General features: G+C 45.0%; 1 protein-coding gene across 1 annotated transcript in view; it reads right to left on the bottom strand.

Annotated features, from left to right (window-relative positions):
- sema3d (sema domain, immunoglobulin domain (Ig), short basic domain, secreted, (semaphorin) 3D) overlaps positions 1 to 24,858 on the bottom strand; it is a 41,588-nt gene extending 16,730 nt beyond the window's left edge. The window contains exons 1-14 of the mRNA XM_056282497.1: positions 24,612 to 24,858; positions 16,891 to 17,051; positions 13,213 to 13,275; positions 12,901 to 13,020; positions 12,646 to 12,739; positions 9,824 to 9,952; positions 7,296 to 7,432; positions 5,222 to 5,336; positions 4,738 to 4,807; positions 4,488 to 4,632; positions 3,096 to 3,318; positions 2,209 to 2,297; positions 1,803 to 1,844; positions 891 to 1,048 (exon numbers count right to left, since the gene is read on the bottom strand). Coding sequence (XP_056138472.1) covers positions 891 to 1,048; positions 1,803 to 1,844; positions 2,209 to 2,297; positions 3,096 to 3,318; positions 4,488 to 4,632; positions 4,738 to 4,807; positions 5,222 to 5,336; positions 7,296 to 7,432; positions 9,824 to 9,952; positions 12,646 to 12,739; positions 12,901 to 13,020; positions 13,213 to 13,275; positions 16,891 to 17,051; positions 24,612 to 24,858 — 1,793 coding nt within the window. The remainder of the gene's footprint in view (positions 1 to 890; positions 1,049 to 1,802; positions 1,845 to 2,208; positions 2,298 to 3,095; positions 3,319 to 4,487; positions 4,633 to 4,737; positions 4,808 to 5,221; positions 5,337 to 7,295; positions 7,433 to 9,823; positions 9,953 to 12,645; positions 12,740 to 12,900; positions 13,021 to 13,212; positions 13,276 to 16,890; positions 17,052 to 24,611) is intronic.
- Positions 24,859 to 25,685: the final 827 nt, after the last annotated feature.

Genomic DNA, 25,685 nt, shown 5'->3' with positions numbered 1-25,685 from the left:
AGCACCCGGGTGGTGTGGCAGTCTATTCCGTTGCCTAGCAACATGGGGACCGCCGGTTCGAATCCCTGTGTTAGCTCCGGCTTGGTCGGGCGTCCCTACAGACACAATTGGCCGTGTCTGCGGGTGGGAAGCCGGAAGTGAGTATGTGTCCTGGTTGCTGCACTAGCGCCTCCTCTGGTCAGTCAGGGTGCCTGTTCGGGGGGTGGGGGGTGGCGGCGTGATCCTCCCACGTGCTACGTCCCCCTGGTGAAACTCCTCACTGTCAGGTGAAAAGAAGCGGCTGGTGACTCCACATGTATTGAAGGAGGCATGTGGTAGTCTGCAGCCCTCCCCGGATCAGCAGAGGGGATGGAGCAGCAACCGGGACGGCTGAGAAGAGTAGCCCATTGAGCAGCTGACATTGGGCCGGATCCACCCACAGTCCAGCGGATCCGCATAGCAATCACATCCGCCCCTAGACTGCCCCCCGCCTCTGCGCCAATTCCGGCAGATCATTATAGCAATCACATCCACTCCTAGACCGCCCCGCGCCTTGGCCAGAGTGTGGCCTCCTTACGAGAGTCGGAACCCATTTTTAAATTAAGCCTTGTGGATCTAAAATTTCTCACATCAATTTCTTTTCTTTTTTTTTAGAAACAGATTTCAGTGGACCGTTTAAGAGAAAGACTGTTTACGATACTTGAATCCGCCATGCATTTTTGCACTGGCTTCACGGCGGATCCGTTCTGCGGATCTGCGCCGGATGCTCACATCCAGCCCAGATCTGGCCCAGTTTCATTTTGCTGTCTGGGGGGTAATTAGCCAAGTACAATTGGGGAAAAACAAAAACTAAAAAAAAGATTTAATGAAAGAGGGGAGGGGGTGGGGGTAAATGACCCATGTTTGTATACCTCTTAGATGCAGGGATGTATCGTGAGCAGGAGTGTCCATCCCAGGCGCAGTAGGGGTCTCGTGCCAGGCAGCATTCGGCACAAGCCTGGCCGTACAGGTGACACCGACTGAGAGACACCTGGGCTATCCCTTCGTTGGAACCCAGGTACAGCTGTTGCTATGGAGACACATACGACTCGGGTTCAGGGAGGCAGATGGCTGAATAAACCGGATGTGCAGAATCTAGTTGCCGTGGATTAACTACAGGGAAAACATCGATTAGGCCTCATCGTGCCAAAAAGTGTGACGGTTTATTGTCGCGGATGTTGTTTGGCTTTTCTTTGCAGTAAAAACCCTGGAAAACTCTTCCCAGGCTCCAAAATTAAGGAAAAGTTCAGCCAAAACATTATTAATGGGAGTCGAGGTGTCATAACTCTCAAGGCTCATTAAAATGTCAAAAAACCTGAAACCAATACTAACACATCTCTCAGGACCAGGAGCAATAGAAGGAATTTTAAGGACGAGGAATTTTTAGGGGAGGTTATTCTATGGATCTGCTTCGACTCGTCCGAAGTCGAAGAGATTCCAAAACAAGACCTCCAAACAAGCATGCAAGCGCGCGCGCGCACACACACACACACACACACAAACGGGCGAGCGGGTCAGATGCGGCTGCAGATGAAGGGAGGCTGTGATTGGAAGTGAAGTGTCTACTGACACCCCTGACCCTCAGTTAATGAGCTGCGGGGGAGGGACGGCAAAGAAGTGGGGACGTGGAAAAAAAAAAGCACAATGACGGACAAATAAAGGAAACGGGGAAATGAGCGCAGTATTTTTCATGCTTTGTGGACATGTGGACAGCGACATGGCTTACAAAATGTGTATGAAACAGAGGGGGGCTCAGGTTTTAATGGAACAGAGAGAGGCCTGACCTGTTTGGAGGAAATCTCCATACTCAGAATGGGAGTTGGAATCTGAAAAAAAAGAAAGAAACCCCCCCCATAAATTCACATTACCGTTGTTACCTCCTCAAATAAAAATAGGCATGAACATATTATGTAAATATCTGAGTGTGTGTGTGCATGTGTGTGTGTGTGTGTGTGGGGGGTTTGGACTGACAAGGACGAGTCTGTTGATAAAAGGCTCAGAAACATCAGTGTGTTTCTGTGCCTGCAGACAAATTCACCAGAGGTTGCAGAAGAGACACATGATGAATATTTCACTGTTTGATGAGTCAATTGTCCCAGTGAGCACCACCAGCTTCTTCGACGATAAAAAAATGTTGACTGCAAATAATTTTTTGTGTGTGTATTTGTGAGTGCATGTTCTCTACAGCACCTGGAATACTTGGAGTTCTTCCAGGACCACTTCCTCTGTGGACCAATTCTCTTGAGTGATGCTCACCACCTTTAGAACTGAGCCAGCATCTAACAGAGAGAAAGACATGGTGGAGAGAGACACACAGAGAGAGAGACAGACAGAGACAGACAGAGACACAGACAGACAGAAAGAGATAGGCAGAAAGAGAGAGAGACAGATAGACAGAGAGAGAGAGACAGAAAGAGACAGGCAGAAAGAGCGAGACAGATAGACAGAGAGAGAGAGATAGACAGACAGACAGATAAAACAGACGGACAGCAATTGAGACATAGACCAAGTGAAAGTGACACACAGATGACAGAGAGGGAGACATGTTTTTGTGCATAAACCTAAATGTAATGTTAAATATAATGTGACCAGGTGTACGAGTTCTGTTTTCAAGGTTGACAAGGTGTCACAGTCCACGTTACCACTCACTCCTCTGGGCCACAACCAAAAGTTAAACAGTTCAAGACCATTGTCAGGCTTTCGTTGGAGTTTCAACGATTTCAGTTATATCGACTATCAATAATGCATAGGGACAAAATGGCGTTGGTTTTGTGCTGTAACAGTGAGAAATACAGTAGACAGGAAAGGATGACGCTTCCTTTGCAACGATGCAATCACACATTTGTTCAACAAAAAAAAAAGAAGGATCAAGACGCCATTAATTTTTTATAAATAACATTATCTGGACCTTTTGACTAATGGAAATTCATAGTGACTTACTGCCCTCTGCTGGTCAATCTCAGAACTATCAAACACAACTGCAGCCATGGGACAGATCAGGTTTGTCAAAGGTTGTAATCAGAGGTTTGTCTCTCATCTCAAGAGTTTTTGTCTGTGTGTGGGAATTTGTGTCTCACCTGTTCCAAGAAACATGACCTCATACTGTCCGTCCTCCGCGGTGACTCGGTCCACGACTATTTGAGTCAGGGTGTAGTCCACTCGGACCCGAGTGAACACAGGCTGGCCAGTCAGAGGATAAACTGACCCGTACATCAACGGGTGAAAGCGAATGAAACTAACCACATCATCTGGAAAGTCTTTGGTGGTCTTGATCTTTGGGTCATACGTCTCGCTGGGACACTGACGGGAAGACAGAAAGATATAAATCTTATACAAAATCTTTATACTATTGATAAATGTCATCGGATAATTTTTGACCTCTTGTGTATTTATTGGTATTGCACTTTAATGTCCCTCTTCAACTTTCTGTATTTCACTTGGATGGCCACTGTTTCCTGGTCTTCCAGTTCTGTTCCTGGAAAGCTGCCATCCTGTCGGTTTTCACTCCAACTCTAATTAGTAGGAACTCCCTACGTGTATGGCATTTCACCCAGATGACATCATCTTAACCATTTCTGACCTTATCGTTTTTAACCTTAACCCCCAACTCCAACCCTGGTCCTAACCTTAACCTTAACCCTTAACCTTAACTCTAATCTTCACAAAACCCTAACCCTTATCTTAATATAATGTTACCCCCAGGTGAAACGGCATACAAATAAGGAGTACCGGACTTGGTGAGCGAGTAATTAGTAAAATCAGATGTTCTAAATTTGAGTAAGAGCCAAAACCAACCGGACGGCAACTTTCCAGGACCAGGGTTGGAGACTACCGTACCATTTAACTGGGGTTGTGTCGCCCTCTGGTGTTTCATTAGAGATGTGCATGAGGTGTTGCACATCTGGAACATCTGCCTAGGTCCTGCTTTGTCTTTCGGTGGAAAAAAGCTCAAACATAATAAACCTCAAAGTGGCACAACATCGCAAGTAACATGTCAACCTAGTTACCCCAGCCAAGCCTGTCATATCATGCATCATGGATGTACATGTGTGTATGCATCCACACACATACGCACTCATTGTGACCTGCAGCATTTTAGACAAAAAAACAGTTTGACTCCCTTTACACACACTTAGTCACACTCTTATGTTACGTTATGTTTATTATCTTTAATCAGCACTGATGTTTTTCACCATCCAACAGGAAATGACCTCATCCTTAACTAGTAAGGAATTAGTAAGGCCAATGTTTCTGTCTGGCAACCTGCTGACCTGCTTGAATGTCTGGTTGTCTGTCTGCCTGTGTGTTTGACAGCCAGCCTGCCTGTCTTTTCTGTCTGTCTTATTGTCTGTCTGTCTTATTCTCAAGTCTGTCTACCCAGCTGTTTGTCTGTCTAGATCTGTCTATCTGTCTCTCGTGTCTGTCTGACTTTCATGTCTGTCTGTCTCTTCGCGTTGCAATCAACATACCGTTCCGGGCCGTGGATAAGGTATCCGCCCCTCATACTCTACCCAGCGGTGGTCTGGCCCCTCCTTGTGGGCATAGGGTCCGTTGAACACCGCCCTTATGTCTGCCATTCTGTACACACACACGGCTGAGCCGCGGAATATGGAGCTGGGAGAGAAAAGCGAGCACAAGATGAGGCAGAGTTTCCGGGAGGACAGCAGGTGATTTCAGGTGGTGTTGACGGCGGCGAATCGTGATCGGTGTTCGGCATACCTGGAGGTGGTGAAGAGTCCGTACACCATGGGGTTCTTTTCGTCTCTGGTTGGAAGCAGAAATATGTCCTCTGCAGGCCAAAAAAAAGAAAGGCATGGAAAAGGACCAATTCTTTTAACCTACTTTCTTTTAAGGTGGTGTTTCTCTACAAGAATTCATGCACCTCACCCCACCTGGTATCTGCCAAGTGCAACAACAGTTTAATACTGTCAACCCCTAAGTGATGACTGGGGGAAGGCATTCACTTTTTTGGAACGTTCACTTCTATTAATCTTATGCTACTCGCTACCTCTTGTCCACAGCAGAGATAGAGAGATGGGGGGGGGGTAGATGGACATATAAATACAGGGTGTTGGGATTGGGGTTGGTGGGTAGTGACAGAGAACAAGATAACGGGTTGGAAAAGATGGAAGGGAAATGCTTGAGATACTCTATTTGTGTGTGTGTGTGTGAGACAGAGATTGTGTAGGTTATAGTCACTTACGGAGCTCGTCAAAATGTGTGTCGACTCCATCAGGTCCGGGGATGGAGCACACCAGTCTAGCTTTGAGGAAGGTAGTCCATTTGTTGGTGAGACTCCTCAGCCCACCCACGTCATTCTGAAACAACCAGACACCGTGTAACAAAGCCACGGTCTATACTGCAGGCTGTGTAACATGGTCAAACGACGACCACAATTATTTTTACTGAGCTTGTGCTAAACCACAGTTCAAGTATAATCTATTTAATGGACTTGCGCGAGCCTCCAAGACAAAAACACAACCCTCCAGTCTGGCTTCTATTCCTCTACTAATTAGCAAAATAAACAGGTGAACCACATGCCCCTAGTACGGTTCTGCTTATTTAACTAACACAAAGGAGACCCTCTTGTTGCTATCTCGATAGAGCCAAGTGAAAACGGAGAAAGAAAGAAAGAAAGAAAGAGAAAAAGGCAGGAGCGGGTGAGAGGAAGAAAGACAAAGCAAACAATGGGTGGACAAAGATAAAAGCAAAACAGAATAATTTGATCAAGCAAGGCTCCTCGTTAACTAGGTACTTTTTTGTTAGCCGTTTCAACTGTGTGCTTGTTTCAAGTAGGGACCTTTGATTGGCCCGGGGCAAGAGCACTCAAGTACACCCTTACTTTAGGTATACCTCTTTGTCTTGCATGGGGTTCTTAGAAATACCTCCATATTAAACTTGTCCTTGGATTAACATATCAATATAGGAAGACCATAATGGGTCAACTGTAAATGCTGAATATGCAAAAGGCATTTGATCAGCATTGAAAATGTTTTGAGACGTTTAAAGATAAAAGATAATATTTGTGGAACTCAGGTTTTTGCGGCTGCATCCACTTTTTTAGTATAAAGGGCACTATTTTCAAAGTTTGATTTTGAAGTAATCCAAAAGTAATCCAAAAGTATTTAGATTAGATTACACTTTATTGTATTGTAATCTGGATTATGTTACTAATTACAAAAATGCCATGCAATCTGTATTCTGTAACTGATTACATTTCAAAGTAATCTGACCCCCCCCACACACACACACACACACAGAGTAAACGAGGGAGAGTGAGAAAGCGAGCGGTGATCCAGAGGAATCTCCAGCTTGTCTGCCTTACAGCTTACTCCCAAGTCATAAATGGCCTCAACGCTTGTCTCTAAGAATGTAGCAATACACCTCTGAATCCATAAAGACACAACTTGGTGCAATAGACCCATTAGGGAACAATCGTGTATCTATCCTACTTCTATTCTCCATGAGCACTGGAGTGCCTACTATTCTGTTTCAAATGGTATGAAGTTGAGTAGACACTGTAATAAAATACCTCTCAAATGTCTGGCTGCCAAACTACTTCTAGATCACAGCCTTCCGACTCTTAGAAAGGCATTTTATTTGTGAATTGCAACAAATTCGTTTTAGATCAAAGCGAAAGCTAAAAAGATGTTGTTTTTTGCCGTTATTTACTGAGAAGGCCATCCATGTATGCACTGTTTTTGTTGGCAGTATCAACAACATTACTCTCTGGATCGCACACTGTTAACACAAATGTAATCACTCCGGGAAGCAGGTTTAATTGATGGCTGGGACATAGTGCAAAGACCTCTTTACTTCATTCAGTGCAATGGCTGTCCAGGGAGCAGGACTCAGAAAGTCCTGTCAGCAGAACATAAAGGGGTTAAAGCGTGATTTACCCCTCCTGACAGCACTGGTCTGCTCCACCTCAGGCAGACTACAAAAGAGGAATGCACCAAGGAGGCCTCCTCCCCGGGGATATAAAGCACATCTGCAATTGTTAGAATAGAGGTCCATATGATCAGATCGCGATGAGAGTTATGGCTTCTGCACACCCCGAGAGGGCTTTCTTTCTCTCTTTCCTCCCGTCTTCCTCTACTCCCTTCGCTGTGTATCACCTGTCCTTTCTCTGCCTTCTAAGCGTCACTCTTTCTTTTGTTCAATGTATTTCAGTTACGTTGACATCCCGGTTGAAGGTCGGTCTCTCACGCTCTCCTCCGCCCCCCGCCCCCCGCTCTCTCACCTCCTCTCTTCCTCCTTGCCGAGTAACATCTCACCTTGCAGACACGAGCCACACGAGACAGAATGCTCTTGTCGTTCCCCTCCCGTGACACCTCGCGGAAGAAAAAGTAGATCTTGTCGTCGTCAGGGTTGTAGGTGTCGGAAATGGGGTGAGCAGATATGAACCTCGCCTCTAAAGACACGGAGAGAAACAGAGAGAGTGGGAGAGAGAGAGTGCAGGGTTAAAAATTGATGCAGAAATAGTTTCAGCTTCACCGTGTACTGTGTGCATGGTGCAGGTTAACAACCATGAGTACCTACACCTGACATACGTGAGTAACAACACATGTGGCATCTGTCTCTTCACTGAAGTCTGATTTAGTACTTCCATACACCTAGCTAGACCTGGAGGTAGCTCAACAAAAAGCAACGGGTGGCGTGGCAGTCTATTCCGTTGCCTACCCACACGGGGATCTGGGATTTGAATCCCCGTGTTCTCTCCGGCTTGGTCGGGCGTCCCTACAGATACAACTGGCCGTGTCTGCGGGTGGGAAGCCGGACGTGGGTGTGTCCTGGTCGCTGCATGATCCTCCCACGCGCTACGTCCCCCTGGCGAAACTCCTCACTGCCAGGTGAAAAGAAGCGGCTGGAGACTCCGCATGTATCGCAGGAGGCATGTGGTGGTCTGCAGCCCTCCCCGGATCGGCAGAGGGGGTGGAGCAGCGACCGGGACGGCTCGGAAGAGCGGGGTAATTGGAGCAAAAAGATATTTGCAAATAACCTTTAAGATTTGTTTGGATTACTTCAATGGAGAAATACAGAGCCTGGAAGAGAAATTACTCCTTTTTAAACTCGGTTTTATGTGCCAACATATCGGACATTATTCTGACTGTCCCGATGCGTGGCTGACCTGTGTAGGTTAAAACAACTAGAAATTATAACAGACAGAAACGTGGACGGAGGTGAATGCGGACAGGGAGTGGGGAAATACACGAGGTAAGAAAAGCTGTGTGTCTGTACAGCAGGCTGCCGTCAGTGCTGCACATTACATCAACATTAGCTCAACTGCTGCAAGGCGAGCCAGCCACGCCAGGGTGATTCCCCGACCACAGCAGCTTAATGCAAGGCTACGCACTCACTTCACAGAGGCTCTTTGTAAGATGTTCCATGTTTCACAAGCGAAGACACACACACACACACACACACACACACACACACACACACACACACACACACACAGGCAAGAGATGGTTTTCCTCTCCGTCACACACATAAACACCCCCTTCACCACACACATACAAACACAACACACAGGCCTGCGCACACGCACACACACACACACACACAAACCACATACACACACACACAAACCACATCCACAAGTATAAGTTCATCTTCATATCCCATCCACATTTCCACGTACATACACACCCGCACACTTACACAGAGGAAGAGAGAGAGAGAGAGAGAGAGGAAGAGAGAGCGCACACGAGAGAGAGAGAGAGACAGAGAGAGAGAGAGACAGAGAGAGAGAGAGACAGAGAGAGAGAGAGAGACAGAGGAAGAGACAGAGCGCACACGAGAGATAGAGAGAGCGAGAGAGACGGAGAGAAGAAGAAGAAAGGAGTAAAGTGGTGTCTACATAATTACTCCAGACATGTTTTGCACTTTATGGCTGTGTGGTTGTGAAATGTGGACACCATGTGTCAGGATTTGGATCCCAGTGACAGCAGTTAATCCACAACAACCTATCAGCGGCTGTAAAGCAGTCTGGACTGGACACACACACACACACACACACACACACTCTCATCTTTCAGATGACTTTCAATGTGTCTGTGTGTGTTAGGTATTTGTGTGACTAAGACCGTGAACTTTGTGGCACATCGTAAAGTCTCCAGTAGGTGTGGTTCTTATCCGAGTGTGGCATTCATATAAAAGCTGAGGCCAAATGAATAAGTGGGCTGTTTCCTCTGACCTGGAATGCCAATAACCACACGGCGTCCCGACCCGCGAGCGCACACAGACTCTTTGTATCTGCGGAGAGCCTGGAAATATTACTGTTAGAGGAGACGCAGCAGCACGCTATGACAGCACTCAGTTCTGCTGCATGGCTGTATTTCTTCCCCCCCCCTCCCTCCATTTTTTCCCCAGTTGTACTTGGCCAATCACCCCACTCTTCCGAGCCGTCCCGGTCTCTGCTCCACCCCCTCTGCCGATCCGGGGAGGGCTGCAGACTACCACATGTCTCCTCCGATACATGTGGAGTCACCAGCCGCTTCTTTTCACCTGACAGTGAGGCGTTTCGCCAGGGGGGCGTAGCGTGTGGGAGGATCACGCTATTCCCCCCAGTCCCCCCCCCCAAACAGGCACCCCGACCGACTAGAGGAGGCGCTAGGGCAGCGACCAGGACACATACCCACATCCGGCTTCCCACCTGCAGACACGGCCAATTGTGTCTGTAGGGACGCCCGACCAAGCCGGAGGTAGCGCGGGGGTTTGAACCAGCGATCCCCGTGTTGGTAGGCAACGGAATAGACCGCACACCCCGTACGGCTGTATTTTGGTGTGTGTGCATGCGTACCGTTGATCCAGTAGTCCTCGGAGATGTCAGTGCGTATGTAGTGCTGGTCAGGCGGCGGGCCTAGGGAGCGTGTGAATGTGGTGTCTTTTCCCAGGAAGTCTGATGCCGTGCCCGCATACAGGTACTGGTCTACGATGTAAAAAAAAAAAAACAACAACAAAAAATTCAGATCAATCATCAGAAATGACAAGATACACTGATCTGAACTGAGTGGTTGTTGATATGGAACAAAAAGAAGGTGAACTGTAACCACAGAATGTTCAGCTCTTGTGAAAGTTCAACGCCTGATAATTTGGAAAATTTCCACAGTGAACTTTTTGTCCCGTTTGCACAGTCCTTTTCAGCATACACTCTATGGGTTATTCTCAATCACGTGACTTTTCATTGACAACAAACAGCTCCGCCAGCGAGACCTTAGCAACCACTGTGACGTTCTCACTGACCCCGTTTACACTTGGTTTTAAAATGCGTTTTTTGAGATCGGATCACAAGTGGACGGCGCTAAATACAAGTGTGAACGCCCACCAGAACGTTTTGTGAACCGGTTACTCAAACCACTTGCCGTGGTGGTCTGGCACGCATTTGACCGCATACCTCTTGTAGTGTAAACGCTAATGCGTCCTAATGTGTCCCCGATGAGGACGTCAAGGGAACTCTTCTTCTTTTGATCACAAGTGGTCAGTTGGACGCATTTGGAGACGCATGATAGACACAGGTGTGTCTCGCTGTCCACTTGTGATCCGATCGGCCAAAACACATTTTAAAACCAAGTGTAAACAGGGTCATTGTCGGTCTGTGTTTACAGGAACGAAATTTTAAGCGAAAATCGGAAAAACGTATGGAAATAAAACACTGCAGTTGTGATCCACTCTTCAAAAAACAGTTTGCGAAAGAAATTTGACAAAGCTCTGGCCTAACGGCGCAAAGGATCGGATTCGAACCACAGAAACAGTGCAGAAATTAACCATTGTAGAATATCGAACCACGACAGCTGTTGTGTATGAATCAAACCTTGAAACACATTCTGTCACCCTGACTGTTTAGGAAATGTAATCCGTTATTATCATTATTATTAAAACGTTTAGCATCGTGCAGTGAAAGCAACATGGCATCCTATGGACTGGAGCCACTGTCCTCCAACATGGCGAGTGTGTTGCCGTCATGTGATATGTGACATTATGAGAATAACCCATAAAAACGTGTTTAGGAAAATGTTCCAATTCCCGTGGCTCTCGCCTCGCAGCATGGCATTTCATCAGCTGAAGGACTCCCTAGGAACAGCATGTATGACCATTTGATACTGTAGCGAATTAGGGGGGCAGTCGAGAACCGCCACAGCTGGGAGGCGAACTTGTGTATTCCGCACGGCAGGCGACAACGTTAACCTGTCATTTAAAGGGTCTCTACTTATTTGTGTATGTTACAATATTCTTTATAAGCAGCATTCATGACCGTTTGATATTCTTTACAAGTTACAGGGAAGGATTTAGATCCGAGAGATTCCTCATATCCGAGAAGGTGAGCGTCATCATTTTGTAAGTCTGCAAGGAAAATGATATTCCTATCGACCCAGTGTTGCAGATATAGTGATTTATTCTTCCTGATCATGTATTCATTGTTCCAGGTAACAGTTTTGTGAGGAGAGAAGTTGTGGTTAAAACATAATTGTGTTGCCACAAGAACCCGTTGATGAAATTCAGACAACTTTTGCGGTAACTTGATTTCATTACGTTTAGAGTCTGTCCAACTATAAGAAAAGTGCTCATACGGTTAGTGTGCTACAAGAATTTTTTTTTGAAGAAACTTGAATTTTATGCCTACCTCTGTTTAATTATTTTTATTGTCTTTTAATTTATTTATTTTGTTGTATTACATTTACTCCATGTCTTGATCACTTACTGATTGTTATGTCGTACTGAGAACGGAGTCATACCTTGTTATATTGTCCTTACTTTATAGTGATGCCTGTTCTGTTTTTGTCTCAATGTTTGTTATTGTGACACTCATTTCTTCAATAAAGAGACAGTGGGAGGAAAAAAGTCTTTAGGAAAATCTATTTTACAAACATTTAGGTTTTCTTAAAGCGAAATCTTTGCAAAATTTGTTTTAGAAAACGCTGTACATATAAAAGCTATTATTGTTATTGCTTCGCTGATTTATTAGACTTCGCCGGCTTCTCTAATTGAAATCGAGCGCGCAGAAACAGACACGGGACGACCTCGAGGAACAAACATTTGAAGAGCAGACTAAGGTCAAAAACTGTTGAATATCCAAATGTTTATATCGCCCCGCCAAGAAGTGTTGTTTACGCAATTGTATTGGCCTGAAAAACGACCGCTCGCCTCCTAGATGATCAGAAGCAGTCAGATGATGTCAGGGGGGGACAACTGCGGGGGAAATGATGTCAGGGGGGGACAACCGCGGGGGAAACTCTGCAAACAAATTCACTCGGAAACTCGAGTAGAGACGACCGAAAAACAAGATCACCGCGTGTTCCTCGGGGATCGGTGCCGTGCCTGCAATAAAATGGCTTTTAAGACTCCCTTACAAAAAAAGTAGTTCATTCAAGTGTGCTATGAGTATACTTATTTCAAACTCAAAATCAGTGAATATGCTTTCAGTTTACTTTTTAAGTACTTATCGGAGGTATACTAAACAAAATTACACTGAAGTATACTTACAAGTATACTACTAGTACATTCCCATGTATATACGTGGGAAATATACTTGAACTTTACTAAAGTCTACTTAATAAAATTAACTTCCAAGTATACATGTTCTGTAAGGGCAGAGGGGGCAGGTGTGATATAGCTCGTCTCAACCTGTGAGCACTGAGGCGAACGGCTGCCAGGGGTCAAAGGGACACTTCAGCCTGCCGGACTCCACCGTGCTCGGCAGCAGCTGGAACACGCCGCCCTGAGGGATGCAAGGAAGGATGTAGGTGAGGACAACTTTAAACCAATTACATACAAACCTTGGGAAAAAAAAAAAACAACCAAAACACTCAAATCCAATGCTACGAACTATAATTTTTTTTTTTATTCTTGCTCAGATTTTGTGAGTCCTGTATGTTTTACCTCTCGGTGCCCTGTAATTTCGATGAAAGCACAACTGGGATGGAAGGCCCCTGTCCCACAGGCGTAGACATGTGTGAGGTTGTAGTTATGGAGCACCCTGACAAAATTAGCACACTCCAACTGGAAGAAGAGGTCAGGAGGGAAGAAGGGGGGGGCGGGGGAGGAGGGCCAAGATAAACTTCAATTAAAAGCCTGATCTGAAGGATGTGTACTCTGACATAGCAGGGTACTTTTTCATCTGACAGGAAAAACTGGAGCTTTTTATTGAGACTCTTTCGAATTTTTTCCGCCTCTCTCCGTGTGCACACTTACGTTTGCATTTTTGCCTGCCAGCTTGCACGTCTCCACTCTGTCCCGCGGACACGGCCAACTGATCTGAGAACAGACGAATACAGGGAGGCTGAGAGAATTACGGCACATTTCAAATGACGAAACTTTGCCAAGCTCAGTGGATTTTGACTACTATTTTGTATCCCCCCTTTCTCTCTTATCTGGAGGATTCCCTCCATCAGTCATCAACTGATCTCAGCTTTGCAAAAATCAACACCTTAGGGGTATTAGAGAGCTGGAGGGTCATCATGTGTCCAGTGTATGTAGCCTTCCTTCCATGTCCGCACATGTGTTATAACAGGCTTAAGTGCTTAGAGTGTTTCCTGCTAAATCCTACCATGGAGTGCTATCACCAAACTTATTCATGGGTGCACAGAGCCCCAACATGCATGCAAACACATCCGCACACAGACGCCAGCGTCTCCAGATTTTACTATGATTGCATGCCACTGAAGAATTCATGGAGAAAATCAAGTCTCATGATTTGATGTGCTGATCGAGCGCAGTGTGCGACTTGTGAAAGGACTTTAACGTCAGCTGGATTTGCGATCATGGTCTACTGGAAAAGCCAAGTCGAGGCGAATTTATTTGTGCAGCCCAGTTGGGCAACAAGGCAATTCAAAGTGCTTTGTGTAACACATAAAAGGCATTAAGACAATATTCAAAAGCAACATAAGGCAATAAAATGACATTTAAATACACATAAATAGATGGATAAAAAAGAAAAGGGGTGAATGGGCCACTTTAACAATGGTCCATGGAGACGTTAGGAAGGATACATTATCATGTGTCCAGATGAACTGATTCAGCTATCTGGGATACAGTATTATGGTTAATTAATAAGCAGTAATTAGTCTAAAGTCTAAACTGAAGTTACTTGAATATTGGTAACGAGAGAAAAATTGGCTGTGCTTCAATGCCCGAGGGTCCCACTCCAGGATTCCATCTTAACGCACTGATTAGCCCAGTTGTGGCCCCTGCATAGTTGTCATAGCAGTCAGAGCAGTCACAGAACTCGCAGAGAGTTGAACTTGGGCATGGTTATCTCCAGAGCATCAGCACCGGTGGCCAGAGAGGCAACAGAAAAGCAACACTTTGAGAGCAGGACTAAGAGTTAAAGCAATAAGATAAAGATCAAATAAACACAATGTCACCAAGCTCGTGGATCAACCGCAGCTGCATAAACACACGGCCCACATCTACAAACTTTAACATGTGGAGTACTTCTAAATTATATATATATATATATATATATATATATATATATATATATATATATATATATATATATAGTACGGTTTTGTGTGCATGCATGTGTGTTTGCGCGTGTGTGTGTGTGTGTGGACAACTCCACAGGCCAAGATTTTCAGTTTGTCAGCATTCACTCAACAGTTGCTGTTGCGCCAAAACGTCTCCAAAACAAAAAACGACTGATTGCGTTCGAGCAGGGCACCCACAGTGCTGAAGTAATACCTTTTATCACGTCTAGTGACGGCTGGACAGGTGTAAGTATCATGATGAGAAGGTGAGAAGGTAAATGGCTGTCTTTAATAACGAGTCATTCACAGCACATAGCTAGGGTTATTGGGATGTCTCAAGTGACTCCATACGTGAGTATGCATGTCCCAGGATTGGGATAGTTGCAGTGCTTGAAGTATGCTGGTACTTAGCGGTACGCAGTACCAGCACTTCTATGTTTTTACTCTTTGGCGTACCGCGACTTTTTCTTGCACAACAGCACTTCTCACAAGCTGCTGGTACTCTTTTCTGCCCTCTCCATATCAGGTTCTCTGGGCGATTCTTAATGGCCCTAAATAAACTGCATTACCCAGGGGGCACGGGGGGGGTACTACACGACACTCACCTGGGGCCTCATGTATGAATCGTTACTATGGGCAAATTTGTTCTTACACACCCATGGAATTTTTTAGCCCTCAAGATTGTCTGACAGTCAGTAGCAAAGCATGATGGTTATTTGTAATTCCTTCCTCCTAGCATCTATTGTCTACCTCTTGCAACACCCAGGCCTGCAAAGACATCAGTGTTAGCCAATCAGTGGTCTCTTGAGACAAACTTCAGGGCTAAAAAATCCCATGGGTGTATAAGATCACATTTGCCCATAGTAATGACTGATACATGAGGATTCTGTTCTTGTTCCCGCCTGCCTGCTTTTCTCTCGTCTAAGTCAGGGCTTCTCAAGCTTTTTGGGGCAAGGGACCCCTTACAGGGGAGAAAATTTTCCAAGGACCCAAATTTTCCAAGCATTCTAAAACTTTTCAACCTAAATACTCCAGACCTGTTTCACAGTGATAAATAGAAACATATTTCAATTTGAATCATGTTAATACAACTCACTCCCACTGGTTGGGAATAATGGACACAATATGCTTGTTTTATTGGTGCAAATGGTCCACATCTGTAGACACGCACCTTTTAATGATACAGCACAAGTTTACAATTTATACCAAATTATTTCACGGACCCTCTGGCTATGTGTTGCGGACCCCAAGGGGTCCGCGGGCCCCACTTTGAGAACAACCAGTCTATGTAACGTTACATTAACCTTAAAACAATAGCCTGAAGGAAAACTGGACAACTGCATCTTGATACAGAGGTGTGACACACTAAATAAAAGCAGAGAGAACAGAAAGAATCAGATTTCACCAGGAATACAAGGAACTAAAGGCATCCCGGCCTGATGACTTCATTCCCAGATAGCGTCCGGATGTGGGCCACTTCCGGCAATGATGCGGCACTGATGGCCTTCTTTAGGCCCTGACAAAACGGATGTGAGCCTGAAGTGGCACACATATAGCAAATATGGCCCAAATATGCCAAATCAAATGTGGACCTTTTTTAGTCAAGATGCGGTGCTCATCATTCCACACGGTATGTGGGCCGGATGAAAGTGTCGGGTGTGGGATGGGTCCGAGCCACAGCAATTTTGCTACCTGGGTTGCACCACACACTAAAGCTAGTGTACATAGTCAGGTATTTTTCACTCTAATAATTGAAATGATTGTCCCCTTGATTAAATGAATTTATGTTGTGAAGATCGGCAATATAGCCTAGTATCTTTTATTCACTGTAGAAATTCACAACGCAATAATGATTTGCTTATGTTGGCTGATACACTCGCCAGCATGGGACTACGGGGTGGTGTCTCCATAGCCGAATGGTTACAGCGCATGCCAAATCGCAACCATCGCCAGTTCGATTCCAGCTGGTGAGCTTTGTTGCATGTCATACCACTCTCTCTCTGTCCCACATTCCCCATCTACCCTCCATTGTCTAATAAAGAGGTAAAAATACCAAAACAACAACCAAAAACATGTGATTAAGGGGGGAGTGCTGGCAGTCGACATGCAATCAGCAGGTCAGACTTGAATCTCCTCCAGATCTTTCTGAACTTTTCTCCTCCCAGGGTGCGAAAGGACTCTCAAAACTGCTCTCCATATTTCCCAGTCTACCTAAACAACCTAACAGCTCCAGTAAATGTCTTGAAAAGCTGGAAAACCGTAATTAAAAGCTGACCCTTAATTATTGTGTGAAATCTATTGTCAGCCAGCATGTTATACAGTTGGAGAATCAGAATTTGGAGCTCTGACCAAGTTATGTTATATGTAATGGTTTCAGTTGCCCTGGTTTGGCGTAGCCTACCTTTCTGGGGCCTCTGGTCAGGTTGTCAGGGTCAAGAAGAAAGATGTGATCCCTGGCCCCGAGCAGAAGACGACCCCTCTCCTCATCCAACAGCAAGGTGTGGGAATGAAGGCCCTCAGAGGGGCCCAGGAACACGGACACACTACCGCCCTGCACCAGCTCTAAAAGACAGGCAGAGACACAGAAAGCAACAGAAAGTATAAGTTTACATTCTTAAAATGTACCATTTAGTGATAATTGAACCTACCAAAAAAAAAAAGGAAAGAAAGAAATTATTATGTTGTCAAAGCTGACCTTGCTTGAAGCAACTCAACCATGCAAAAATTGCCAAGTAAAGCACGTGTTTTTTTCTAGAGATAGCGCGAGCATGTCTGGTCTTGATTTTGGCCCATAATCCTCCGTGGATCAACACCTTGACTTCTCACAGTGACAGTGAAGAGAAAGGAAAGGCCTTGACTGCACACTAAGTCTAATGGGGCATTATCGAGTCATCATCATCAAGCTGTCATCACAGTGAATAAAACAACAATAAAAAAAATGCCCCTTTGGCTGGCTGCTGATAACAAAACGAGGGCGATGCCGGTTTTATTACGGGGTTGATAATGTTTTCGAAAACTGGACACTGCCCAGCGTTCAGCAGACGACTGAACAGCATCATAAACATTAATTATAGCGTATATGAGTGTTAAGGCCAAAGTAGGGCTAACACCAGAGATCCGTGTCAGAGCAAGTTGGGGATTCCTGGATGCTCATCACTCATCCATAATAGTGAGGACTGCATATTTCCTGTTCTTAACTACGGCATGTGGTAAAAGGAATCCTTGATGTGTTATAAACTGAGATAGGTTGTGGTAAAAATTCAGAGACGGCTAAAAGGAAAAGATATAATTATATTTTCATCATGAGGTGAGATGCGTTTCCGTTAGTGATAATTATGATACGTTTTACTCATACCGTACTTTTCATTAAAGTGGTGGAAATACACACTGGAAAAAAAAGTAAAGTATGCAAATAAACACTGGCGGTCTTTGGAATCATCATCCTCCGAGGTGTGTCGTAGAGGGATTTCTGAGAGCTCAACGCTGACTATGTTCTCGGAGAAGACGCTCCATGATCTGAGGAAAGCTCTGCAATCAGCGGGCTCTCTTCACCCGGCCGGTATAGCAACATGCCCTGTGTAAACACCGCTTCAATGTGGGGGAGTCCAGTGGGAGTCACTCTGACAGGATTTGACATTGTGATTACCCTCTTGGTGCGAGGGATCGGAGAGGTTGGTAACCTTTCAATATTTGAACTTCTAAGACCCCCATCCCCCCAATCCACCCAGTGCAACTCTGCTTAATACCTCCTCCTATACTAAAGCTCACACATCACCACCACACGCTCATATCTTTCACCTATACTAACACACACACACACACACACACACACACACACACACGCTCCCTTCACACTGAGGCCCTGTGCCCTCCTCACGCTAAACCCCACAGGGAGATTAGCCATGCTAGCCTTTGGCTAAGGCTAATCTGTTCTGTAAACACGCATCACTATGAGCCCATTGAAACAGGCCTGCTTAGCTGTTGCCACTTAGCGCAGAGCTCCACACCTTTCTCCAGGGAGGAGAGCCCTCGGCCCCAACAGCTCTTGATGAGCCCCACCACTGGAGCACTGAAGCGCTCTCATCCACACGTTTATTTGGGTTGGAGAGCACAGAGCTGGCGAGCTGCCAACCGTTTCAGGTCCCGCTGATAAACCAGGTTTAACCTCCAGAATGCCATAATACTGTGTTGTATAGACGCACAGATACCTGACACAAGTTACCAAATAAGGAGATACTTGATAAAGTCTCCCAGCTCTGCCTCCAGCCCGAAGGTGAAATTGCTGCATGAAGCAGGGGGAAAATTGCTCTAATGATGCTGTATATAAATCTGCCATATGTCCAGGGGCAACTCACATATTTTAGCATGAATTAGCATAATCTTCATTAAATATGCTGGTAGTGCAATCAGAGCAATCTGTATTCAGACTGGCAGAGAAGAGACCCCTGGTTTCGCGTTGCATAAATACAGACCATCTCTGCTGTGAGGATGTTGTGTGGCCTGTTCAATGCATCATTTCAGAGTACTCAGAATAATATTTCAGCAAGTGTACTGATTTTGACCAGTGATACTGGTAAGATTTATGGACAAGGCTATGAGAAAAGCCCCGGAGAGGACATCATGGTGGGGGGGAAAAAGGGGGGGGGCATTCTGCAGCAAGGGGGCAACCAAGTCACTACACTGATTGGTTAACTGACATTTTTTTAATCAGAGTATGAATTGATATTCGCTGCTGGCCGGGATCATATGGTTATTATGTGCACTTGCTTATAACTGGCCTTGATCATGCACACGAATAAGACTAATGCATTAATAAAACAAGTGCACAAATTGAATAAAACGAGGGAAGAAATTAGTAAAACGTGGGCGCGATTTTTAAAAAATGTGGGAATTAATTAATAAAGTGAGGCCATGAATTAATAAGAAGTGGGAAGAAATGACTAAAGTGTGGCCTCAATGTCTCCTTCAGGGCTCTGTACAAACTTGTTTTTATCTGTTTTTACTCAACGACCAAGGAGGTCATTTTGACCGTTTTGGATTTTCAAAGTTTAATAACTTTGAGGGGGGGGGGATACAGACCTGCCGCTTCATGAATGCTCCTAAAATTGTCTATATTTGCATTTAAAAGAGTTTTACATCAATTGCATAAAAAAAGTTACGATAAGATCTACCTAAAACGACCACGACCGGTCAAAATGATCGCTCGTAATTTGCGCGTCATGTCACTATTTATGACGCGTGCTGGTCGCATCATTTCCTTCATGACGTTTATTGCTGTGTCCTAGAAACACACTAGCGCCCTCCAGTGCAGAGAAATAGTCTACACTTGGTTTTTGATTATGTCAAACACATCTGGTTACAGACACCGTTACAGACGCACCATGACTACCACCGAGGCGTCGCAGTATTTACAGGCGTTGGACAGCGGCCATTTTAAATTGTTTAAAAAATAGTATTAAAGTTGTTAAAATGTTAATTTTGGTGTCAATGTCATAGCAGACACACTAACATATATAATGCATTAATATCTCAATTGGGTATTTATCTTGACAGAATACAGAGTTTAAAAACCGTGGCAGTCATTTTCACCGCCCACGGTCGTTGTAGTATTTTTTAAGTTCTTTTCGTTTTTTTGGGACTGTTTCAATATTTATTTTCAGTTTTTTTACATTTCACGTGTTATGGCTTTGTTACGTTTGTTAGATTAGCAATATGTGTTTTCCGTCTTGTTTTCCAGGTCATATTTTCCCTTTTTCCATTTTGCTATTCAAGTTCGACCATGTCTCTCTGAAATTTAAATTGTTTAAAAATAGTATTATTGCTGTTTCCTTACAGACATACTAACATATGCAATGCATTAATATCTCAACTGGGTATCTATCTTGACAGAATATAGAGTTTAAAAAACAGCGGTCATTTTGACCACCTGTGGTCGTTTTAAGTAGGAGTGAAACCCCGGCCACTCTAGTGTTAGAAAGAATATACTACACATAAAGACTGACACATGACAGACACGTTAGCTATGTTTCCATCAAAGCAATTTTGTGCGCAATATTAAGCATCAGATTAGACAAGTTGAATGGAAACGGCAAAATGTCATAAAACTAAGGCGTCCGGGTGGCGTGGTGGTCTATTCCGTTGTCTACCAACACAGGGGATCGCTGGTTCGAATCCCTGTGTTGCCTCCGGCTTGGTCGGGCATCCCTGCAGACACAATTAACTGTGACTGCGGGTGGGAAGCCGGATGTGATGTGGGTATGTGTCCTGGTCGCTGCACTAGCCCCTCCTCTGGTCAGTTGGGGCGCCTAGTCAGGGGGGAGGGGGAACTGGGGGGAGTAGTGTGATCCTCCCACGTGCTACGTCCCCCTGGTGAAACTCCTCACTGTCAGGTGAAAAGAAGCGGCTGGCGACTCCACATGTATCAGAGGAGGCATGTGGTAGTCTGCAGCAACACGTCTGATGGAAACAGCTAATTCGCATCTTATATTTTGAGACCTTAGAAAAGTTCAAGTAAAATTCACTTCACAACTGATTGGAAACATTACTAGTGAAACCAAATCTGAGAAGCGTATTAAGTCCTCTCCTTTTATCCGAGATTGATAATATTCCCCATGTCATGAATCAGCCAGCAAGATGAAATTTAAATCTCTAATCAAATCTGCCAACTGGAGGGAGGTTAGGTCATGGATTTTTGAGCAGATGGTTCATATTGAGATAATAGCCGTCACCCACATGGTACCCATCCCAAAGACTACAGATACACGGAGCACACGTGTGACCGAACTTTCATCACACATCATGAAAATATTTACATTGTGACCAAATGATGTTACTTTACTCTAGGCAGAGAGCCATATTTCTATTGTCATAATGAATTCCAAGTGTATGCCGATCGCGACAGGATATACCATTGTCATAGTCTATCCAGCTGAGCTCCAGATGCGTTGCCAGAGGCTGTGGAGCGATGAATACAACATGAATATTTCTCTATCTTTGTATGAATTTGTACTGTATTTGGATTTACTGGATTGGAGTGGTGGCGGCACGGTGGCACGGTGGTTAGCGCGGTCGCTTCACAGCAAGAAGGTCCTAAGTTCGAACCCAAGGGTAGTCCAATCTTGGGGGTCATCCCAGGTCATCCTCTGTGTGGAGTTTGCATGTTCTCCCCGTGTCTGCATGGGTTTCCTCCAGATACTCCGGTTTCCCCCCACAGTTCAAATACATGTAGGTCAGGTGACTCGGCCGTATTAAATTGTCCCTAGGTGTGACTGTATCGGCCCTGTGATGGACTGGCGCCCTGCCCAGGGTCCCAGATAGCTGTGGCCCAGACCTGTCCCACACCCAACTTTCATCTTTCTTTCATCCTGCCCCCATACCATGTGGAATGATGGCACTTGGACGGTCCGCTCCTGTTTGCCAGATCTGGGCCAGAACCAAGCAATAGCAATGCCTCATGTGCCACATATTTGCCAAAGACGGCCCATATTTGTTTTGTGATATTTGGGCCATATTCACCGTTTACCACACGGGCCACTTCAGGGTCACATCCAGATTACATGTTGCCGAGAGCACTGCATCTTTGCCAGAAAAGGCCCACATTTGATTTGGCATATTTGGGCGTTATTTGCTATAACACACATGGGACTCACATCCATTTTGTCAGGGCCAGAAGAAGGCCATCAGTACTGCATCACTGCCTGAAGTGGCCCACATCCGGACGCTATCTGGGGTGTCTCCCCGCCTACCGCCCAATGACTGCTGGGATAGACTCCAGCATCCCCGCGACCCTGAAAGCAGGATAAGCAGTTTGGCTAACGGATGGACGGATGGTCTGCCCATTTATAAACTCTGAAGTTAGCAAGCTCTCAAAACACCACTTAGGGTATGAGGCCTGATTGGTTATTCAGTGGAAGGTTCACGAGTCTGCAGCCGAGGAAGGTTGTTTTTGAGGTGTTCATTCAATCAGGGATGATTCCACTTTGATCATTTCACCCTTCACCCACTGAAGCCGTGCTTCTCTGGGATGCTGATGTGATGTTTGAAGAAGTGTTATCACTGCTGCACCGTGTTGCTTTTGAAGAGCGCATACTGACAGGGTGATGACAAAATGTGTGCACGACAGGGGTGCACTGGCCCAGGGATGATTTTGCTTTTGATGGATTTTTTTTTTCTTCCTGCATTTCAATCACCCTGACCGAGAGAGCCAAACATAGCCATTGTTTTACCGTTCTCATTCGGACACCCGGGGGGAAACTACTGGATACTCCGATGGCCTTTTTCACAAACAACTGCACATATGGAGCATTCGACTATGGTCAGAACAACATGTGCTTCAGAGGGAAAAACAAAAAAAACAAAAACTAAAGAATCAAGAAATTTAAGAGACACATCTTGAAAAACATAAATCAAATTCGATTAAACTTTAATGATCCCCAAAAGGAAATGATCTGTACACCACCAGACTGGAATAAAATATTAACTGTGGATCCATTCAAAGGCAATCATATGTGAAGTGAATGAATAAGCAGCCTCATTTTCATCAAGTTCTCTGCTTTGAAACCAACATGAGATGAGACAAACTGCGGAGCTAAACGCTGGCCTAACTGCTGGGTAAACATCACTCCATGCAATCATTATTCCTGCAGCTACTAACATATATTTATGTTGGACGCTCGGGACGTAAATGTGCATCTATTTCCAGCTGTGCTGGGTTTGGAAACCAAGCGAAGGGGTTTTGGAGGTGGAAGGCAGAGCAAGTTTACTTTTAGATCACCGTGGTGATTCGCTTTTTTTTCTGGAGCTAAGAAGTGAAATTGTGTCTCTGATTGCAGTTGGTATCCTATGCGAGACTCGCACAGAGTCGCATTGTTGGAGATATTGAGGACGGAAAGTGTGCAGTAATGTTCGCAATAGAGTTTAGAGTGGGGTTTTAGGGGAGCAATAAGTTAGCTTTCCCATGGTGGCACAGAACAAACAGACTCAGTTGACTTAACACTAAACATATGGACACAGCGCACGCCGCCATTGCAGAGGCCGGACAGGCCGATCTACACATGACAGACTGCACAAGTCTTTTATGATCCAGGTGCATCAAAATGAAATGCACATTGTGTATGTTTAAAAGGAAATTTATGGCTCCTCCGCCTCAGCAGTATACTCCATTAAAAACAAATATTTGCACTTTCATCATCGCTATCATAAATATTTCAAAGAATAAGCGTGACGGCTTGTTTATGCAATAAAGATTTACATGGCCGTTGAGGATTGAGACATGCACGTGCCCCACAAGAAGCACCAGAACATTGTTCATCAAATGTTAACGAAATGGGGGGAAAAGGAAGTAAGTGTATTCATCCATCCACCACCAGTTTTAAATCTCTCATTCTGTTTTACACTGATGCTTCAAACACCATTTACTCTGCTATTACAACTAAGTGGGTGTTATCTCTCACTTTTTTCTTCTGCTCCTTATTGTGTATAGAAAAAGTACAAAAGGGAGAGAAAAAACAGAGCAAGAGAGACAGAGTGAGAGAGCGAGGGAGAGAGCGAGGGAGAGACAGCGCAAGAGAGAAAGACAGCGAGAAAGAGAGCAAGAGAGAGCGCGAGAGAGTGAGAGAGAAAGCAAGAGAGAGAGAATGAGAGAGGGAGAGAGAGTGACGGAGAGAGAAAGCAAGTGGGAGAGAAAGCGAGAGCGCAACACAGAGAGCGAGCGAGCGAGAGAAAGCAAGAGAGCGCGAGAGAGAGTGAGAGAGAGAAAGCAAGAGAGGGGGGAGAGTCAAACCTCACCAAATTGGTGACTACTTAAACAAAAGTTGAAATATTGGAAGCAAAGGAAAAGCAGGAAAGGAAAAAACCAAAGCACCAGAGGTAGATGTTTCCTTTAAAACTTCACCTGCAACCACCGAAGATGCAGATGACATATATCTAGTGTGGTTCTTGGTAAATAAACTGATACGGTTGTGCCCAGCCCAGCATGTCCCCTTAACAAGAGAAGAAATTGCTAGAATTACCTCAGCTTTTATCGCTAGATTAAGGGTATGCAGCACTTTTTTTTTTAATCATCATCAAGAATATTGTTAAAAATATTGTTTTGTGAACAGTCAAAATATTGGAACTCCTTACCTTTGTAGCTGAGTTTGACTCTGGGCACACTCTGTTTGAAGGTTGCCGCAGTGGGAAGAAACGCCAACAACATCAGTCCCAGTAACATCAGCCCCCGGTGGGAAGGTGTCTGAATCCACTTCACCTCACCTCTGCAGCTCTCGCCAGACCTCCTCCTACAGGGCAGTACACCGTGCATTTTGAGGTGACCAGGACCGAAGGACCAGGACTCCCCTTGATTCAGACTCTGGTTGGTAGACTCTTTCATCTTCATCTGGAAACAGTGTGAAAGAGTCTGTTCTCTTCTGTCGCCCTGAAGGGAGGAGATTGGTGTAAAGAGTCAAATTTGGGAGGAGCTGAGTGTGATGTGATGGGTTGTGATGTGATGTGACGTGTGATTGTATCAGTATATCTATGTGCACACGCAGTACTCACACAAGCTTTGTCCACATGCATGTTATGTGTGTGCATCTGTGCATGCACGCATGCATGCGTCCAGTGTGAATGTATTCTATCCTTTAGCAGGATATGTACAAACATTATTTCTGCTGGGAGTATTCAGCTGTTTCACCAAGGAGCCCTGCAGGCATGTCCCCTCTCTTTACCAGTCCTGCATCAGCTATTGCCCGTCATGGGCTCCTTTTGTGTCCCTCTTTAAATCTGTTTGCCCAAAACAAAAGGTCAGGCCAACAAAACAGCCTCATTCTACCATCTTTCAGCCGATCGTTCCTTTTTTTCTCCACCGGTTTCACCCTTTCCCTCTCCTCCATTTTCCTTCTTTCAAATGGTAAACCCATTTGATTCCTACGCTGAATTATTCTTGCTAATAGTTTTAGCATTAGCTGATGACCCTGTCAGCTCTTCCTTTATGTCCTGTAATAAATGGGCCATATCCTGCCTGGGTCCCTGCATAGTATTAGAGAGGCCAGTACCACAGACATCAGTCAACACCGACTGAAAAGAGAAGCATCATGAGACCAAACAGCACAATCAAGGGAGCATCCATTGACTTTTTTTCATCATTAGTAAGCAAGGGTAACTTGAGGGACGGGCCCTTAACTATGTACGGGGGAAAGTGAATGTGCATGTTTGTTT

Source organism: Lampris incognitus, chromosome 6 (genome assembly GCF_029633865.1).
Source record: "Lampris incognitus isolate fLamInc1 chromosome 6, fLamInc1.hap2, whole genome shotgun sequence".
Classification (NCBI taxonomy): Eukaryota; Metazoa; Chordata; class Actinopteri; order Lampriformes; family Lampridae; genus Lampris; species Lampris incognitus.
The sequence above is the reverse complement of the archived record's forward strand: the minus strand, read 5'-3'. Positions and strand labels throughout refer to the sequence as shown.